At 35.9% G+C, this 21279-nt stretch overlaps 1 protein-coding gene across 1 annotated transcript in view; it reads right to left on the bottom strand.

Moving 5' to 3' along the window:
* LOC120523816 (fibroblast growth factor 9) overlaps positions 1-16299 on the bottom strand; it is a 57117-nt gene extending 40818 nt beyond the window's left edge. Inside the window, exons 1-2 of the mRNA XM_039745444.1 lie at positions 15183-16299; positions 10069-10172 (exon numbers count right to left, since the gene is read on the bottom strand). Coding sequence (XP_039601378.1) covers positions 10069-10172; positions 15183-15459 — 381 coding nt within the window. The 5' untranslated portion in view covers positions 15460-16299. The remainder of the gene's footprint in view (positions 1-10068; positions 10173-15182) is intronic.
* Positions 16300-21279: the final 4980 nt, after the last annotated feature.

Below are 21279 nucleotides of genomic sequence, written 5' to 3'. Positions count from 1 at the left end.
TGTATTTTTATCATTGTTCCTGGGGTCAGTATAATTCTTGTGATTATTATTTGCAGGGCACAAACTTAAATGTTAGAAATCTATGTTTATTAGTAGCTGTAATTTTGCCACTGAAGCCAGCAATGAAAGCAGCAGACCTTAGCAGTTCATCATAATGGCTAGGACAAACTTGGCTATTTTTAGGTAAATACTGCTACAACAAAAATGGATTAGATGAGGTAAGAAATTAATTTTGCTTCATTAAAATTCCGATTTTATCAGCTGAATGAATGAATAAGAATGTCTACATGAGACCCATCTAGAAAAGTACAACCATTTTCCTGAACCTGTTTTTACAGATATATCCTGGAAGCATGCAAGGGGAGCCCAGTCTGAATGGTATTCCAGTCCACTCCAAAGTACATACACACATACCCATGCTCAAATGCATACATCCCAGGCCAATTAATTTAATCTGTCTGGATTTGAAAAGAAATTGAGAGAATGAATCCACAGGGTCAGTAAGAGAGCAGGCAAATGCCACATTTACTGTAACGTCTAAGAATTGAACCTAAGTCCCCAGAGCTGAAAAGCAGAAGCAATTATCAATTTATTTTATAATAAAACACTAAGCTCTGTGTGTGTCTGTTCCCTCATTGCAATCTGAGTGGTCATTTTGGCTTTAATGTGATTGCTCAGTATAGCTTTGGAGGAGGCCCCAGGGAAGACCCAGGACACGCTGGAGGGACTATGTCTCCCGGCTGGCCTGGGAACGTCTTGGGATTCTCCCGGAAGAGCTGGAAGAAGTGGCCGGGGAGAGGGAAGTCTGGGCTTCTCTACTTAAGCTGCTACCCCTGCGACGCGACCTTGGATAAGCGGAAGAGGATGGATGGATGGATGGATGGGCTTTGGTGACATAATCGAAATAAGTATGAGAGTGAGATACTGAAATTATCATTTAAGTAGGTTTGAGGATATACAGTATATACAGTATGTTTGTAGGTATGAAAGACTGACTGATTATATATGGTAACTAGACACTATTTAAGCTTGATTGCATTTTAAAAATGATATAAAAAGTGTTTAGACAGAAGCCTCTGCAACCACAACCTCAGCAGTATGCCCAATACTAGTATTTATCCTTTCCCTTAATTTTCCTTTAATGTTTACTTCTCTGCAGTTTTAATATTCACTAGGGTTTGCTTGAATGAGTCCAATATCTAGGATCTAGCCAAGGTCATAACCTTTATGCATTTTCCACTGAGCTGAAAGGCTGTTCAAGTGATAGGCTTAATTAAAATTTATTATCTTTAAACTTCCTGCCCTTCCTGAATATCACCTTCAAGTATGTAGTTGTTCTTTAAAAATCATGACACACTCCTATGCCATTAACCCATTGATGTTTTCCTCAAACTAAAATTGAATCTTCAAGCAGTTAAAATTGTGAATAATATGTCTTGCTGATACCAAAAGCTCTTCTGAGTTTTTCATGTCTAATACAGCATGTGAAACTAATCTTGTATTTATTAAAAGTAAGTTCTAACACTGAAGACTAGGAATGGGATTTCCCTGAAAGGCGGCATTCACTCAAAAGTGATACAGCTAAATGTCAAGGAGTTTTCAAAGACGAAATAATGGGCACTAAAGATCCTTTCAATGTACTGTAGATGCTCATTGAGTGGAATGTAGACATTTAACAGAGAAAAGCTACACAGAATTCACATTCATATGTTACTGATAAACAGTGTGGGGGACTTAATTTATTATTCAGTTAATAAAAAAGGAAAACTGTAAATACTTTGTAGATGCAGATCTGTGAAATACATCTACCACTGTATGGTCTTTCTTTAAAATTAATTGCTTATGCTTGTTTGTGTTGTTGCTGAAAGACTAACCATCTGAAAATAAAAAATTTAAACTCCACAAATGTTGTTTCTAAGGATGTTGTGTCCTAAGATTCCTTTTCAAGCAGATGCAAAAGAATCGACTGAGTTTGTCAAATTAAACACCAGATCTTTGATTTATATATATCGTATCTCTATATATAATCTTCATTTGGATCTTGATCTTTGTTTGTCCGCGAATGAATTAGAAGAAGTACTAGATGGCAGTAGAGAGACAGCTAAAACATAGGCATTGCATTAAGAATCTCCTCCAGGCTTATACCACTGAAGACTGTAGTACTCCAGTCACACCTCATAACACAGACATTCAAACTAAACAAATTGTTGTGCTTTAAATTAACTAAAGAGATCTTCTTTTAGATCTTGATCTTTGTTTGTCTGCGAATTCCACGCATGCGTAGACCACCTACCAGTTTAGTACGTTGCTGTTACTCACAGATGTCAACAATGTGCCAAAATAACGAAAGGGGTGGTGGACAGTGTTACGCTGGTTAGCTCCTGAAGCCTGGTTAGAGAATGAGATTGCCGAAGATATGCTGATGACACACAGCTGTACTTATCAATAGCACCTGATGACTCTGACTCTTTCGATACACTAACACAATGTCTTACTGGTATTTCTGAATGGATGAATAGTAATTTTCTCAAACTAAATAAAGAGAAAACTGAAATCTTAGTAATTGGCAATAATGGATTCAATGAGGTTATCAGAAATAAACTTGATGCACTAGGATTAAAGGTTAAAACGGAAGTAAAAAACTTAGGGGTAACCGTTGACTGTAATCTGAATTTTAAATCGCATATTCATCAGACCACTAGAACAGCATTTTTTCACTTAAGAAACATAGCAAAAGTTAGACCTCTTATATCATTGAAAGATGCTGAGAAATTAATTCACGCTTTTGTTTTCAGTAGACTAGATTACTGTAACGCACTCCTCTCAGGACTACCCAAAAAAGACATAAATCACTTGCAACGAGTGCAGAATGCAGCTGCTAGAATACTAACTAGGAAAAGAAAATCCGAACACATTTCTCCAGTTTTGATGTCACTACACTGGTTACCTGTGTCATTCAGGATTGACTTTAAAATACTGCTTATGGTTTATAAAGCCTTAAATAATCTCCCCATCTTATATATCGGAATGCCTGACGCGTTATATTCCAAATCGTAACCTTAGATCTTCAAATGAGTGTCTCCTTAGAATTCCAAAAGCTAAACTTAAAAGAAGTGGTGAGGCGGCCTTCTGCTGTTATGCACCTAAAATCTGGAATAGCCTGCCAATAGGAATTCGCCAGGCAAATACAGTAGAGCACTTTAAAACACTGCTGAAAACACATTACTTTAACATGGCCTTCTCATAACTTCACTTTAACTTAATCCTGATACTCTGTATGTTCAATTCATCACAATAACTATTCATAGTGGCTCTAAAATCCGTACTGACCCCTACTCTCTCTTTGTTTCTTTTTCCGGTTTCTTTGTGGTGGCGGCCTGCGCCACCACCACCTACTCAAAGCATCATGATGCACCAACTTTGATGGACTGAAAGCCAGAAGTCTACGTGACCATCATCATCAGGTCCTTCCATGAAAACCCTAAATACAAAGAGGACTGTTTGACTTATGTTAGGTAGAATGCCCAAAGCTGACTGGGCGGTCTCGTGGTCTGGAATCCCTACAGATTTTATTTTTTTTCTCCAGCTTTTGGAGTTTTTTTTTTGTTTTTTCTGTCCACCCTGGCCATCGGACCTTACTTATTCTATGTTAATTAATGTTGACTTATGTTTATTTTTTATTGTGTCTTCTATTTTTCTATTCATTTTGTAAAGCACTTTGAGCTACATTTTTTTGTATGAATATGTGCTATATAAATAAATGTTGATTGATTGATTGATATGAATGAAAGAAAGACAGTGGGTAAAATGAATGACAACGTAACAGCACATTCCGGAAATTATTATTGTTGCGTTGTAGCCTGTGAGTGCTGTGCGTCTCACAGTTGTACCGTGCCTTGCTCACATGTCAGTGAAGTGATCCCTATTTATGCTTTAAAGAGCCTGGATACCTATGTGTCCCCATTGCTCCGTGTATATTGCCTTACTCTTTGGATTGCCACAAAGCAACCTGCGAGATTGGAGAAAGTTTGAGAAGAGATCGTGAGAGAAAACGACAGCGTCGTGAAAACGAGACGGACTGTGAACAAACAGAAGCAGAAATGCTCCTACACCACCACATAATTACTATTCGAACAGTGATTCCGAGTAGGCCGTTCCTATCGAATCAATATCCAAGGGTTTTCTTTTGTAATTTTGTTTCCCTTATAAAAAATCATAATGCTGTGCGACGAAGGGCCCAGTTCACGACTGGCAGCCGCGTTTAAACAGGGAGCCCTTCACAGACTTTAACTTTAACATGCGCAACATAGTTGGGTGCACATGGCTAGTCATATATAAGTTGGGCAAACAGTGGGCAAGTAAAGTGGTTTGCACACAAAACCATACAATTATCACTGCTGCAAAGTTGCAAAGCCAATAAGCAATACCACAAAAACAGTTTGTTTTTTTTTTAGAAATCTCCAGATGTAATACAATTCATATTTATCATATACAGTATGTGGTACTTGCCCATTTTCTACGAAGAATCTGAATACAGAGACAACACAAAAGACATTATGCTGAGCTTTTGTAATATAAATAGGAAATTATGATAATTCTTGAAACTGCTTGGGACAACTACTATGAAAATCAGATGAAATTAGAGAAACAAAAACAGTTTCATTGGACTGTAATATTTAGTTTTTTCTTTACCCATGCATTATTATTAACAAAAGCTAAAGTCCATCCTTTCAGGCTTTCGCATGGACATCAGCAATAGTGTTGCAGTTTAAAATTGTACAAAAATCAAATTAGCAAATCTCTGTCTAATACTCATTGGTAGTAGAAGGCAAAAAGTATCCAGGATAACCTAACATAACCTCAGCGACTACACAACATAAAAGTAATTAAGAGGCATTAAAAGCACTGCTTTAGTAAGTTTTCTATTGTTCATCATTACTCATACTCAATCTATTGAACTCGACTTTTCTAAAATAAAACCACAGGAACCTGAGCCAATCCCAGCATTATCATGTGCAAAAACAGAACCAGCTGCATATGAGACACCTGCTCACAACAAGGTACAAACATACAAATCCTCACACTTACACTGAAAAAGCTTACAGTTGCCTTTCAAACTCTGCAACTCCAACTAACATATGCAGGATTCAGAAAAGGAATGAGTGATTCAGTAAACCAAAGACCTACGATATGGAATCCTTTAACTCTATATAAAAATGAATGAGTGGATAATATGTGAATGAGTGAATAAAGAAACATGAACACCTATAGGGAATCCTTTAACGGTATATATTATATGAGGCGTCATAGCTCTGGGATTATTTTATTTATTTTTAACCTTGAATGAAGTTTTATCTTTAATGTTTACTTTGAATTCAAAGTACTGGGTTGAGCCCAATTTACCCTAGACTTTAGGCATGTAGAAGTTTTGAAGTGCGTTTTCATAAAAAGCAAAAAGCACCTACTGTTGTCACATCTGTCTGTCCACATGACATGACTCACCTGCCAGTAGAAAGAATTAAATTAAAATTTTGTACACGTATTCACCAAGGAAATTTGTCAGAAAATTAGATTTTTATTGGGATATAATTGTTGAAAACAAATCACTTTAGTTTTAGACTTCAACAGCGATTTTAACTTTCAACTGGGTAATTCTTTTAGAAATGTTATGTTTAAAAAACAAACTATAATTAAACATAAATCCCCCCACAGACCACAACTAACAAAAATGCCATTTTTCCATGATATGAAGTTGGAATGTAGTGTTTATGAAACCTATCACAACCACCAAAAGTCTATCTGGTCTCAGTTTTCAACTACATTATATTGTAAAATGTGCATGTAATGTACTCTACTAATTACATTCTATTATCACTGTTGTTTTTGAATAAAATTCATTGTTACAAAAATATTTAATAAACAAGATTGTGATATCTGATTGTTTTAAGTAAATAAACAAGAAGTAAAATGATCTAACTTTCAAAACAATGAACAAAGCCCCTAATGCACTTGAAAGTTACACCATGCATACATTTTCTAACTTACTTAGATACTATAACAGACACAGTCAGGTTAATATCAGAGTTACCAAGTAGACAGCTATCAAAACTGAACAATCTTAAATAAAATATGAATTTAAAAGCATTATAAAGAACAAAGCACAGCAAACAAGAGCTGAAAGAAACTTTTCAAAAATCACAGTTTAAGTGAAAAGAGTGGAACAAGAAGATTCTGATGACACTTTGCATTTTACATCTCTTAGAAATTGACATCAGCAGAACAGAGCAACCTAATATTACAAACTGTCTGAAGGCTACGGAGGGTCAAATCATGCTTTGGGCACAGAGAGGACAGTCTGGTGTCACTGGATTGACAGTCACAACATCAAAGTATTACTCACATTTCATTACAACTTGTACAGTATGCTTATTTACACTCACAAACCAATTACTTTCCAGGGAATCCTTAAGGAATCAAAATGATGCCTGAAGCAGGTGACAGTTAATCACACCAGGCACCATTTGAAACAACTCTCTGCAAACAGCACTTGAACTAGGTTAGGTCTTTGCCCTTGGAACTTTCTGTTTTTTTGACTATTCCACAAGTTACAGTATGTATGCTGACTTCACCCACATTAATTTGATCTGAGATACATGTACCAATGACCTTGATATTAATAATTGTTTGGATGCAACCTTTTTGTGAAGGATGAAAAAATGTACTATTAATCTGCAACAGGCACACAACACGAATATAAAGGAAGAATGACTCACTTGTAGAAAAAAAATAGTCTAAATATTAAGGTCACAGGATGTCTACATAGAGAAGTGACTACTCACTCACTGCCTTATCAATCAAACTTGACTTTATAAAGCACCTTTCATGATGTATACAATCTGACAATGTTTACTTGCTGTTGTACTGCACTATTTTAGATAGACCTATAAAGTGCTAATGCAATTGGGACATAAACAGAGGATAGAACTGGCTCACGATCAAGAAAACATTGTTAAAACTTCCTGATTTCCACATCCACTCATTTTCAATCAGTTCATATTGCCAGGATATTTGCAGTGTGCCACCTTTCTTATATTTATAATCATGTAATACTCAAAGCATTCTAATTTCTCATTAACAATAGGGAGAGGTACCACCACCAGCCGTACTTAAAAGATTCAGTTTCCGATAACTTTTAGCATATGGGTGTGCAGTTCCTGTTTATTCTATGCAGAGTCCTCTGTCTCCACACAATGAATTACTAATTTGTCTTTCTATTTTTAAGCACTGCCTTAATGCCTTCCATCATTAATGATGCCTATCTCACTTTTGTAACATTCACTATGGTTATTTGATTTCCGGTGAAAATAAGCTGTTTCAGACTAAAACTTTTTTTTAGTATACTACCATCACAGAAGTCTCCAAAATCCCTTAACACTCATTTCATGTCTGCACCATTGTATAGCTTGAGGCCTAGCTGTGGACTGAAGTGATTTCTATGAGGTACTTCATGTTTTTCATTGAATTTATGTGGGTTTACTTATCAAATTTTATTCAACCCCAGTTCTAATAGAAATGTGTAATATACAGCCTTAGCAAAAATATGCACACAGGTTGATTAGTCACTGTAAACAGAGTATGTGCAAAGCGGAATGAATGTGTCCTGTAATGGATAGGTATCCAGCCAGGGTGGACAACCACACAGAAGCAGCTGCTTTAGGATTTAGCTTTACCTTCCAACAACCCCGAATGTAAAAGTATAGATTAGAACTGGAACAGTCAAATCCACTGTCAAAACTTTTGCAATACCTTTCCTTATGCAGGTGCTGTTCTCAGTTCTTTCAGTTCTGTTCATTATGTAATTTAGAGTTAGGCAATGGAAGATTGTTACCAACTCCGGAGGATTTTAGTCACAAGATACTCCTTTTAAATGCAAACTCTATATAATGAGACAGGGGGCTGGAGAACATTAAAATGATTTAAAACTGTGCAAACGTGACTCACAATTGGGTATGAAAATAATGGACATTTGGGCTGCAAAGAGCCTATAGTGACAAAAGAATCAGGTGGCAAGCCAGAGTGGGATATGATAAGGCCATGGTTAGAAATTTGACATTACAATAAATATAAAAAATTAAATCTATACTGTTAGCGAGAACAGCTATACATTCTCTGAATTTTGTGGCAACACTCTATGTCATTGGCTAGGACAACGTTTTCGCAAAGACAACTTTGGAGTAAGAAGGTGTTTTGTGTTGTTTTAGGAGTCCAAGAAAATAACAAGAAAATGGACAAAAGAAAAATAAGCAGACAAGTGAGAATTATAAATTGAATAACCAGAATAAGATGATGAAGTTGTTTTAAAATAAAGGCAAAGTAAATAAACATTTCAAAAATCCTTACACTAACTAGATTATTGGCATTGTGAATTATGGGTTGTTCCTGATAAAGATTCAACATTACAGTATCAAAAGCTTTACACTGCCATCTTTTATAGGCAAGAAAAGGTTATTTACACAATTAACAAACCCATCTAAGTACACAGGGACCACAAACATGTCAAAATAAATATAAATGTAAATAAACAGGAAGAAATGCATATAAATAGATACCAAAAATACAACAAAAAGACTCCAGGGAAGTCCAACACAGATTCATCACATTGTGTAAGTTTACTGTGAGTAGCCTAGGGACAAGCTGTTTAGGAATGATTAGAACTACCAGAATATAACTCTTCCTAAGGACAAACAGTTTTAAAGGGCTTATGATCAACAAAATATACACTAACTGGAGTTTTTATTTACCTCCTTGCCATTGCCACCACGTCTTAAAAAAACTAAACAATCACCGAGCTGTAGTCATTGAGGATATGTCGTGCTTGATGAATATCAAGTGTGTGTTTGTTTTTAGTACAGTATACCAATTATTTTTATAATACATGCACTTGTTTCAAAATTTCACACCGACTGCATTCTTCTGAGTTGGTATACTAAAAGGCATATAATACAGAAGCAAGCCAGACCTACTTTTAGCTTGAAGTCAAAGTACACAAATGTTTGGGGAATACCAGTGTCATGATGTAGAGGGTAACTAGTAGACTATTAGAACAAATCATGTGTTACAATGAACACTGACATTCGTCATCCAGTAATTGAACAAGAAAATAACTTAGTTCCTCTCAAAATACAAAGGCATGATTTTTTTCTATCACCATTTTTAACTGGACATTGTGTGATTGTATTTTTGGTTATGTTGGTGAGTAAGCTGCAACACAAAGCATTCCCTACAGCTTTGTGCCTACTGAAGTTGAGACAGGAAACACCTTCCAACAGTTACATGCAGAATATGTAAAAATGGTCTAAGTATGGATGAGTATTAGATTATAATTCATGCTGCTCACTTTACAGCAATTTATTTCTATAGTTGCTTCAGCCAAAAGATCATAATAAATTAATGATCTCAGCATTTGTTTAAGATGCTAACTTGACATAAAAACGTCTAACAAAATCTATGTCAGAAGTTTTAATGTGAAAGTCTAGGTAGAAAAAGTTGAATCATCCAACAAAGTCTCTCCAGAACCAGTCTCATTCCTATTTTTTAACATGAGATTGTAATGAATATTTCACCGAACAGCTATAGGCAAACACGATAGTGTAGTTGTCTTCAGTCCTATATATTCTCTGTGTGGAGTATGCACATTCTCCATGTATCTGAAATCCTGAATGGGAATGAATGAACAACAGCTGGACAAGGATTATTTATTCTGAATATGTGGAGCATGAATAGGTAGTCATCACTGGTGACATTGCTCCTTAATCAACTGACTTCAGTCGAGTACTTTAAGACCTACAAAATATATCCCTGCCTGACATCAGTCTTTTCAATCAGTACATGCTTCATTATTAGGAATGGTTTACCAAAGATGTTCCTATAAAGTGTGATATCTATTAAAATAAATATTGTCCATTATATTATTCTTTATCATAAACAGTCCCTTGAGTTTCTAGTAATACTTATGTCAAATATCCTATGGTAGTGGAATGTTGCTACAGTATATCTTTAGGAACTTACCGACCCATACAGCTCTCCCTTTTCATTCATTCCGAGGTAGAGTCCACTGTCTACACCACGAATGCTGACAAGACCCACTGCTATACTTATAAACTCCAAAATACCTTATGGAAGAAAGATAAGACAAACTTGTTAAGTACAATAGCCTAGTGTCTCCAAGAAATGTTTTGTGACAAAGTGATATACAATATGAAAAAAATGTATTCACAGCCAGACACACAGAAAAAATGAAAACCTGATGATAAATAAAACATTTCCTGTACAACTGAGCAGTTTACTTCTTGATGGACATTTTTAAAGACAAATAAAGCAGTTAGAGAATATTTACATTCAGAATCACTTAAATAAAGCAGTCAGGGAATGCATAAATGCAAAAATATTGTAATCTATATACTCCTTTTGTATAAAAAACATGGGAAGTCCACATTTCTTAGTACTTTAAAGAGACAAAAAATAAATTAGAATTAAAGACAAGACAAAGCATACCTACAGAGAAGGAGGTATGACTGAAAGAAGAACACCCTGAATACAAGTCTGCTGATGTTAGCTTGAGGTAACTGCAGATTCCTGGGCCAATAAATGTAAATTAGGCTGAAATGATGCATTGCAGGCAACAGACTTTTACTAGACAATTTCATCCAGTCCTTGAACAATAGCTGCATCATAATGAAGTGTCAGTTTTACCCACTGCATTTATGGATTTTTCAAGATTGTTAAACAGATAGATAAATAGGAATGGCACTATATGACAGACCGGCTCATACCTAAAGAAAGTTCAGCGGTTTCATCTATTAACCAGTGCTGAACACATGCATTAACCTTTTTACACGCCTTGAACAAGGTTGGAACTAAAGCCCAAGAAAATTGTTTCTGATGGTCACAAGTGGGTAGAAAATCTGAATGAAACAGTACTCTATTAAAGAAAGTATGTTATTTATAGTTTAAATTATCAGTAAGAAACTTATAAAGTTAATGAATAATAAACAGCATTCTTCGCAGTGGCAAACACCAAATGCAAAACAAAAACCATGCATCCAGTATATGAAATAGTTATATAGATAAACAGTAAACTGAAACAATTGCACTAATTGAATTAAATTCCCTAAAAGTGTTGAAAAATGGCATTATACTTTAAAACATCAAAAAAGATTTATCAAAGATTTTAATTATCACACAACATAATGCTCTTTTCAAATATTACTAATTAAACTAAGAAAAAGGAAAGTAACATATATCATTATATTGAAACTGTTAAAAGGACTTTTCACAAATTCACTTTTTAAACTTAAACATTTAATAACCTTATGCAGTATATTCTACAACAGATCTACCTGTTGTTTTACTTTACATTACAATGTCCTTCATATTTATATGCATTAAATTTCTCAGGTTCTCATAATCAGATAATTTCAGGTTCACCTAATACACTTAAAACAATATATTTTCATTTTACATAAAAATAATTGTTCTGTAATCTGATTTATTATTAATGAAGGAAAACAAAATCCCAGAAAAACAGTATTAATATCATGAGCTTCATTACACAGAATGGGTCTGGCACTAAGGGGTTAATCCCAGGTTAGTTCCAGTGCATCCTTATGATGCAATGACTTCACTGCGACATACCAAACAATTTGTTCCTTCCCTTTGAAGAAAATCTATTATCTGTGATTTTCATAGAGTCAATAAACAGCTCAATTTTTTTATTAAATTCAGGTAAATGTTTGTAGTATTTCAGCAAAAAAGGAAAATAACAAATTTGGCATATATTTAAATGACAAGGGTCACCTTTTCGTGGCTGTTTCTGCTGGTGCTGTAGTTTTAGTGCTGCACATGCAGCGGTTTTACCAATGTAAAAGATGAGCCTCCACTACCCTCTAAATTTACAAAGATTTTTTGTCTAGAAAGTCAAAGGAGACACAGCATAAATTCAGCATCTGCCATCTAGCCGCCAAAGCTAAGAATAGAAGGTCAAAAATGATCATCTGCATTACAAACTGTAAGCAACACTATGGTTAGTTTCTGGGCACAGTTATTGCAAATTATTCAAAACAAAGACAGAAATGATCTTTGTTTCAATAAGGTAGACTTATTACTTTACAACGTACAGTACATTATTTAAAAGATTTTTTAAGATTTATGTAGCAGTATACTGCCAAAAGTCTCAGTATCAACTTATACAGGATGTCCACTGAATATCTCATTAGAGGAAAACCAGTAAGTAATGTTTGTTTAAAATCAAATATCTTTAGTATTTTGTATAAGCAAGTGGATAAAGTAAATGCCAAGATTAACAAACAGAAATATGGGAACCTACAAGCAAGTGCATTATTGTTATCTGTATCAGGAGAAAATGTATTGCTATCGCTGCACAGAAGATAACAAATTACATCACTTAGCCTTTGAGAGCAAAATTTTTATTGCATGCAAATGCTACCTTTCTAAAATATAACACATATTTAAGTCAGGACTAGTGGCCAAAATGTTGGACTTTAAAACCTCAAATTTATTATTTAAATCTCTGTCCCATCAACCTTCCAAGTTCCAATTTCAAAAAAAACCCTTATAGTAATAAACATAAATGTGTTCTGACTTTGTAAGGGATGTTGGGTAAACACAACTGCCAAGTAACAATAATTAACATTTCACTTATTTAAGAGACCTTTGTGGTGTTACTTTATGTTTATACATCTTTAAGCATGATACTTTAAAGATGTCAGTGAAAACTTTTGTTTTATTTTAATATCAGTTTCATCTAATAATAGCTACAATTTTAATTATGAATGAAGTCAGAATGCTATATTTAAGTTGTTTATATGTGGGTAACCCCAACCAGAATGCTATAAATAAATACTATACACTTGGAGGACCTTGGTCACTGTTATTTAAAAGAACATAACCATAACTGTTAATTTTCATTTAGATTATCTCAAACAGAACTAACTCAGATAAATCAGCTGGTGTGAAAGCTTCTAGTGAAAGCATGTAGCATTTAGATCAGAATTATTTATAGATGCTATGCAAAGCTGTTATCTTGCATTTGGTTGCGCTCAGTCAGAATTATTTTAATGAGTGTTGTGAAGGCTGGCATGTGAATAATTTTGATCTCTCATATCTAATTAAATGTAGTGGCAGTTGCAAATTTAGAACTTCATACACTCTTGTACTGTTCACGTGCTGTATTAGCATGATAGCATATGTTATCACAGCTCATTCCAATTAATATGCTTATTTTACTGGCTGGGTTTTGATATTACAACTATCTGAGCAGTCATAGTGTCCTGTCAAGGTTAAAGATCTTCTAATTTTGACTTCATGCGACATTACTCAACTACTCCAGTGATTAAGAAATAAATCTTGCATCCCAGTCCACTAACAACTCGTACAAATTTAGCTTTCAAAAATAGACATTCCTCGCAATAAAGCAAGTCAATTAAAAGACATGAACTACTGTTACAGTTCGTATCTCTGAACGTTTTCCCCGAAGTAGAAGAGTTGTATATGCATTGTGCAAGAAAACGCTTGACATCTTTTGAGAAAATGTGTCATTAAATATAGCTAGCGTTAGGACCCGGGGCACGGTACACTGCCCCCATCTGACTCGGGGTAAAAGCGAGGCTGTGCGGCCGCTATACAACAAGGCACCTGCTGGAGAGGTGTGAACCTATTGGCCGGCTAGCAACCAAACGAGAGATCTGCCTTATCACACGTACATAACCTCAAGTATAAACATACAGCCGACTTGAAGTCACTTGTCGGGGTCGCCACAGCCTACGTGGTGAAGGCGTTTGTTACAGAGACTGCCAGTTATACTGAGCACGTAGTAGTCACTATGTAAAACTTCAGACTTCTTTTTAATCGTTCTGCGGGACGTGATTTTCATTCGTTCTTCATCATTGCTTTTAAAAAGTGAAATACCTCCACTGATTGCTCAAATAAAAATCTATTCCCTATCTATATGATTTATCTGCATTGACAGTGACGTTAACCGCAGCTTTAGAGCAAAGGGCACATATGAACCCGTGTGTTTATTGTTTCACTTAAACGTATTTGTACTTCAATTTTGATAAAGCCGCTTTGTAGTGAATATCATTCGTCACGATAATGCAGGCATGGGTGATGGAGAGATGATAAGCCATGTGGATATTTTGTAACTCGCTGTTCTGGTCCAACATCTGGCTTTTTCAGCACGAAGGTGTGTGTGTGTGTGTGTGCGTGGTGGGGGCGGGTAAGGGGCCGTTGCGATCGCCGCGGGACTTGTTTTTAACGACCTAGTTAAAGTCTAGTCAGGTGGGGGGCAAACAAAAGTTAACCCTGTGTTGTGTCGCACCACCGGAATTCCTGCACCTTAACCCGATTTTTTTCCCCGCATTTAGTAAGCTTTTATAGTTTTACTCCAAGCGACTACCTGACTCCTACTTTACATATAGCTAAATGTACTTATCGTACTGTTTGCATGCAAGGTGTCTATAAAGATCTAAATATGACTTCCACCTTTTGGATTATGTAACGTGCTTTCTGCTTGTTAGATGCTAAAATGAAAGCCACTGATATTCGCTGGGGATACGGGTATGCGGGCATGGCGATGCGCCTTCCTACTTGAAGAACTACATTCCCGCCGGGTTTTAATTTCCAAGTGACACACCCCTCGCGTAATAATAATAAGAAATAATAATTGAGGCGGAGAGAGCAAAGATGATAAAAAAAGTAGATCACACTTGGAATGGATTTGTGAGACGAGTGTAAACATCACCCAAACACATAAAACTGCACCTATAAATGTTCTTCAGAAAGTAATGAAGTAACCACTCCCTCTGACCTAAATATGTTTAGTGTTCTCACGCTTGTTTTATAGTAATCCTCATTAAATCGGGTATATTTTACTAACACGAAAATAAAATACTGGACAGACAGACAGGCAGACAAGACAGATAAATAATACTAAAGCAATATTTGTGATTTTCCCAGGTACACATTGCATTTATTTAATTTAGAATGTGGCATATATAAAGCATAAGTTAAACTGCAGCTTAAAGAATAAAACGTACCGGTTCAGTCCTACCCGCATGGCTGCTGCATTCACACGGAGGTACGTGAGGAGTTAATATACCTACCAAATCTACTGTGGTCTTGCCGTGTTCCCTGGATGGTACCATTAGGAAAAATCTCTAAGTGAAACCCAGTCCTGCAGTACAGCTGTCTCCTCCTCAGAATCCCCTTTAAATGATCCAAGTCTGTGACTGCGGCACCTCTGGGAAGACCCCCAGCTTCAGACTGCCCCAGGTGGTCACTTAACAAAACCGGATTATCCGCCGGTAAAACAGGCACATTCCCGAAAGGAACAGCATCCTGAACACCGAAATAGTTCCCAACTTCACCTAGAGGAGCCATCAGAAGATTCTGCTTTTAGAGAACAAGAATAAACAACAATGATGGTGCCAGCCCAAGAGATCTTATAATAGGTGTACCACTCCCTCCCTGTTGCAGTTACTGATGAAGAAGGTCAGCCTTTAATCCATTAAACATATTAATAAAGTATTATTTTGCGGCGAGTGGCACAGGTTCAAGGTCAAACCACTGTTAGTCTAAGAAACCAGCACTTCATACTCACACACTGGCATAATTTCTAAACGCACTGTAATATCCCCAGGTCTTAACAGGTAATACGTTCTTCAACCCATCCAGCGGCAAAGAAAACACAAATCCGTAGCTTTTCCATTCGGGTTAAGGTAAGAATGACCATGTCAACTTAAAAACGCCGTTATGGGAATTTTTAAGATGTAGACTACGTCAGAATTATGGATTCTGACTCCAAAAAGGCATGCGCTGTTTTTACTCTATTATAGACTGCATGCATCAGCATGAATCCTGGAAGCAGATGAGAATAAATATAAATGTATATATGTAAACTATAGCTTGCATATATGTATATCGCACGGTGTTGTCTCACACAAAATCCCAGAATAAAACTTTCATCTTCTATGATGAGCAGAGCTAATATCCACGAGCTTAGGGGGGGATGAGCAGTGATGTCCAGTGGCTTTAAACGTGAAGCGATCACCAGCGGAGGAAATACGCAGAAGTGCTTGCCAATTTATAGATAAAGAAATAGATATATAATATATATTGTTTCTCCCTGTCTGGATTGAAACAGGTGTTTCTTCTGCAGAGCTCCCTGTGAAATGTTGTACTCCAGCACTGATCTGCAGCTCTTCACCGTGTCTCCCTATCCAGCACGCAGAGTGGCGCAGGGAAAGCAACCATGGGTTGGGTTAAGGTAGTCTCCGGGGTAGTCATGACATCCAGTCGTCTCCGTGGTCCTAGCGCCCTATGATTTCCTGTCGAGAACGTAAAAATCTTCCCAAAGCATAAAAAGACATAGAACACACCTGTGTAAATCTGCGCAATGTACGCTGCAAAAGTGAGCACTGCTTGTTATTTCTCTCTAAGCATTATCACTTAGCTAGGCCAAGCTGCTATTATATTTTTAAAACCTCGTACACACTTTAGTATGAAGTGTGCACTAATTAAGTATAGCAGTTAGCAAAGAAAACACAGTTCATCCATTTATTCTTTCATTGTCTTAACCCGCTGTATCCCGAGCAGGATCGCAGTTAGCCAAAGAAACATTCATGATAGTATGAATGCGTGAATGGGTTTACATCGTGGAGGTTAAGTGTACTCGACGCTCAAGGCTTTTTTGGCCGGAGGATGAAGACATTACACATAAACAACTGACACGAGTTGAAGATCGGCATAATGACAACATAAACTTGTGCGAGGGAATTATTAAACATGCTTTTACATATTACTGCAGTGTACAAAATCGTCCCTAAATTTATTTAAAATGAGTAACATATTTACATTGTAAGAAATTCTTTCGTGCATCTGATTAGCAATCGCGCATATGAAGACCGAATAATTGTTTAATGGAAATGAGAGCGCAGAGGCATTTAAAGTTACCTGAAAGGGTCTCCCTGGCCTGTGGGACACTTTTCTGTCCAATTCTTTTTCCTTCCATATCACAAAGATATGGAATTTAGTATGCCTGATTAATCTAGAATAGTCACTGGTGTTAGTGGGCTGCACGAATGCCCAGTATGTCAAGGATGGGCACTTCCTGAGCAGAGCTGTCTATATGAGCTTCAGTCCCCCGCGATCCAGATTTGAATTAATTGTTTGTAAAACTAACTCTTACCCCTGACTCAGTTTTTCAGATTATCATTAAAGGCGTGATTTATTATACAGCATGTGTTAGGTTGGTGTTAAAACACTGTTTATTTGTGTTCTGATCCATGTGGTACCTTTTTGTTAAATACAGTGTGAATGCACGAATGCAGCACGTGTATATTCTATAAAACATGCCATGATTATACTGAATGAAAGACTAACACTTTACAAAAACACTCAACTAAAGTCGCTGATTAAGCAGGTGCGTCCAGTTGTATCTGTATTACTACGCACATTTCATAGGATCTTTACATCAAACTTTTGTATCGAATTCTCAAACATGTATTTCAATTCTTACAAACCTGCTTGCTTTGTCCTTCGCCCTGGATAATCGTTTGAATAATTTAAAATATCAGATAATATCTATAGTGCAGGCACTGTTTTGAATTTTGTACTTGCATCTATCTGGACACTTTTGTGCATCCATATGTACACTTTTGCGACGCCTTTTTGTTAGCCTCTAGAGCCTAATACAGCAGCTGCCATTAAAAGTCACGTACTCGGCGGGTCACGGACTTGTGCTCATTCACTCATTTACCGGGTAAACGTCCATAGATATGATCGAGTCAGTATTACTGTTTTGAAAACGGCTTTGTGAACTTGCAACACAATAACACGATAACAAAACGGGATTAAGTGCAATTTGTATTATAATAGCCTTTTACAATTATTGTTCAAATTGCGATTTTTTATTTCAATATAAAACCTTTCATGCGGAGGTCAAAACGCTTTGCAACTCTCTTTACAAACGTGTTTTCTTCTAAGACACGACTTCATTACGCGCATCACTAGAAACAGATGTGCGCTGCTTTAGAAAGTAAGAGTAAAGTGAACCGTTATCTCATTTAATTAACAGAGCCTTGAAACGACACCTTTTTTATTTCTGTCTGTCTTTCTTAAAACATTCGCAGTGGTTGGATGCTGCGAGTTTCGAGAAGGTGAAAATGTATCATTATTCTATTATTCCGCAAAAACCACGCACTCCATTTCTTTCACAAAATGACAATACGTCCGTGCTACAATACAGCGCCGTTGTATTATTCCATTTCGTTTAAATTCACAGAAAATATCATCTCGTATGTTGGTAACTCGGGCGAAGTCCTTTTCTCCATGGCCAGGGCAGCCGGTGTTCTGTGGCTTGCTTTGATCATACTTGTTAAAATAATCGAATTTCTTGTAATATGTGTGTTATAAGAAACGCCACAGCTTCACAATGAACAGTTTAGTGGTTCTGGAAGACGTTTAGAAAGGTATTTAATGTTTTTTCAATGTCATTCCTTTTCATGTGAAATCGTGTTTCTCGTTACTGAGCGACGCCTCTAATTCGAGACGTGACAGACCTGCTTTGAATTACAAAGAAAAGATTGCTGCTTATAGTTACAGGTTGATGTGGAGAACTCAAGGCATTTGAAATATTTCAGTGATATCTAAAACTTTTCAGTAGAAGTCGCTGTAGAGCAGTGATAGTAGAAAAGGAAACGTTGTTCGTTTACTGCGGTTGAACTTATGCATGTTTTTAGAGTGTATGGCTTTCACTGTTTATATTGCATCAGCAAGATGTGTACCCTGAATTTTATAAGTATTTATAATGTAGTGATTTTGTACCTAACGTTAGCGTGGAAAGACTACCATAATCTGTTAATGGTAATACTTTAAAACTATTGCTTTAAGAGCTTAATATTGTGCATCCATTAAAAACGTATTACTATGTGACACAAGCAATCCATTTGTTAATCTCTTATTACGCAGTATTACATGACTAATAGAAGATTTGTAAATCTAACTAAGAAACAACAAACTGTTAAGCTTTTGCTAGTAGTAACTAATACATATATCTAGATGGCTCCTATAAGTGTCAGGTACATTAACTGTCTATGCCAAAATGTGCACTAATGATATCAAACTATCACTAACATCAGTTAGAAAGGAGATAGTTTTCAAAAATGTGTCATTAATAGTTGTCCATTTGGAGTTTGCATATTCCCACTTTGTCTGCGTCTGCATGTTTTTCCTTTGTGTTCTTTGGCGTCCTCCCACATCCCAAAGATGTGCAGGTTGTTAATTGGCAATTCTAGACTGACCCTGTTTGAGTAAGGGTGTGTGTGTGTGTGTATAAGTGAGCTTTGCAATGGACTGTTGCCCCATCCAGGGTTGTTTACTACTTCGTGCTCAGTGGCTTCCAAAATAGGCTGAAGCTCCCTACAGCCCTAATACGACCCTGTATTTAAGCAAGTTTAAGAAGGTTTGCCACATGTTATGTTTATGTTATGTTTATTATTAATGTGTCGTAATAGGATGGAATATTATTTGTCAAATTTAGTTAATTTCTTGAAAAACATTTACTTGCTAAATATATCATCTGTATTGTATTCACATTAATTGAATATAAAGTTTCAGGATCTTATCTTCCAGCTGCATTTTATGGCTGAAGTTTGACAACTGGATCAATATAACAATATTTTGTAACCTCAAACTATGTCAGAACATTAAATGCTTTGAACTCTGGATCCATGTTTTAAAATAAAGGATATCATTTGAAATATGAATCCTTTTAATTTGACAAGTATCCACATTTAAATAATATAAAAAGGCTCCCAATACCTAATTGTGTCAGATGATCTTAAGAGTTCTAAGAAAGGAAGAAAATAAATTTTTTAGATAAAAAAATTGTTTTGTTGCTACTATATATATTTTTACACTCTAAACAATGAAGTAAACTCTCACTGTTGGCAAAGAAACATTTCTACATAAAATTCCACCTCACACAATATTGAAGTTCTGAGTCATCTCACATTAAATAATTTACAAGAAAACCTTAGCCTGAATCCTAGCACTCATGCAGCACAACCTCTTTAGTAAAGCATCAATTCTGATCAAACCTTTGGCCAATTTCCCAAAAGTTACCTCTCATACTACTGGCTCTACAGTCAGTCACATTTTCTTTACTCAAGTTCTGACCTATTTCAGCACTAGCTAGCAAAGACTTTTTAATCCCTTCCTTCAATATATGAATAGTTTAGGGAAATAAATCTAAACTTTCACTGGTGTTAAGATTAGTTTGCATTCTTCATGAGTGCACTGGACAGCAGAGATAAGTACAAGTCAGTAAACAAACTGTAAGCATGTTGTCACTCCATTGCAGACCACATTCACATTCATTCACATCAGCACAATTCTGAGTCATCCATCAACTTCACACCAAGTCAACTCCATGTATTATTTAAGAAATGCAAATTTATGCTATAAAAACAAAATATTTAAACTTGCATTTGATTATCTATTTTAACTAATAAGGAAATAACACAGAAGGCTTATTATAAATCTGATTACTGCCACATCACTGGAATTTTAGTAGGGCATTATTCAAACACCCTGCTCAGTATGATGCCAAGCTTTAATATTAACACTCTGCTGTCCACAACATACTGTACTTTGAATCTGATTTTATAATTACTTTGCTTAGTGAAGCACTTTAGATGGTACATTAGATTATTTTCCTTTTATGCTTGATGAAGAAGTAAATAATGTGTTCCAGATGCATAATACTAATTAATTTCCTTCTTTAGTAATTAGTTTTGCATTACTGTAAGCTTTAGTTACACAATGAAATTACAGTTCCTAGAAAAAGGGAGTAATGTACATAATGACTTTACTTCTGTGAAAACTCCGTTATTCACCTGAACAGAAGATTGTTTCCACTTGGACAAGCTACCTCATCACACATTCAGTTAGATCAATTCAGTCTCAAAGCACTTTTCCTTTATACAGTACCTTTCATTATTTGCACCACTAAAAGCACTATGAAAAACATACTGTATTAGGTGTAGATACAATGAAAGGTGATACAAACAAGAATATTAATGAGGGTATTACAATAGTATGATAATACAAAAAAAATTAACAGCATCCATTTAAACTCCATGTCATGGGGAGCTAAAGCATTTGCACAATCATAATATGTAAGCCACCTGGATGGGTTGT

Source organism: Polypterus senegalus, chromosome 2 (genome assembly GCF_016835505.1).
Source record: "Polypterus senegalus isolate Bchr_013 chromosome 2, ASM1683550v1, whole genome shotgun sequence".
Taxonomy (NCBI): domain Eukaryota; kingdom Metazoa; phylum Chordata; class Cladistia; order Polypteriformes; family Polypteridae; genus Polypterus; species Polypterus senegalus.
Note: the sequence above shows the minus strand (reverse complement) of the source record. Positions and strands in the feature narration are given on the sequence as shown.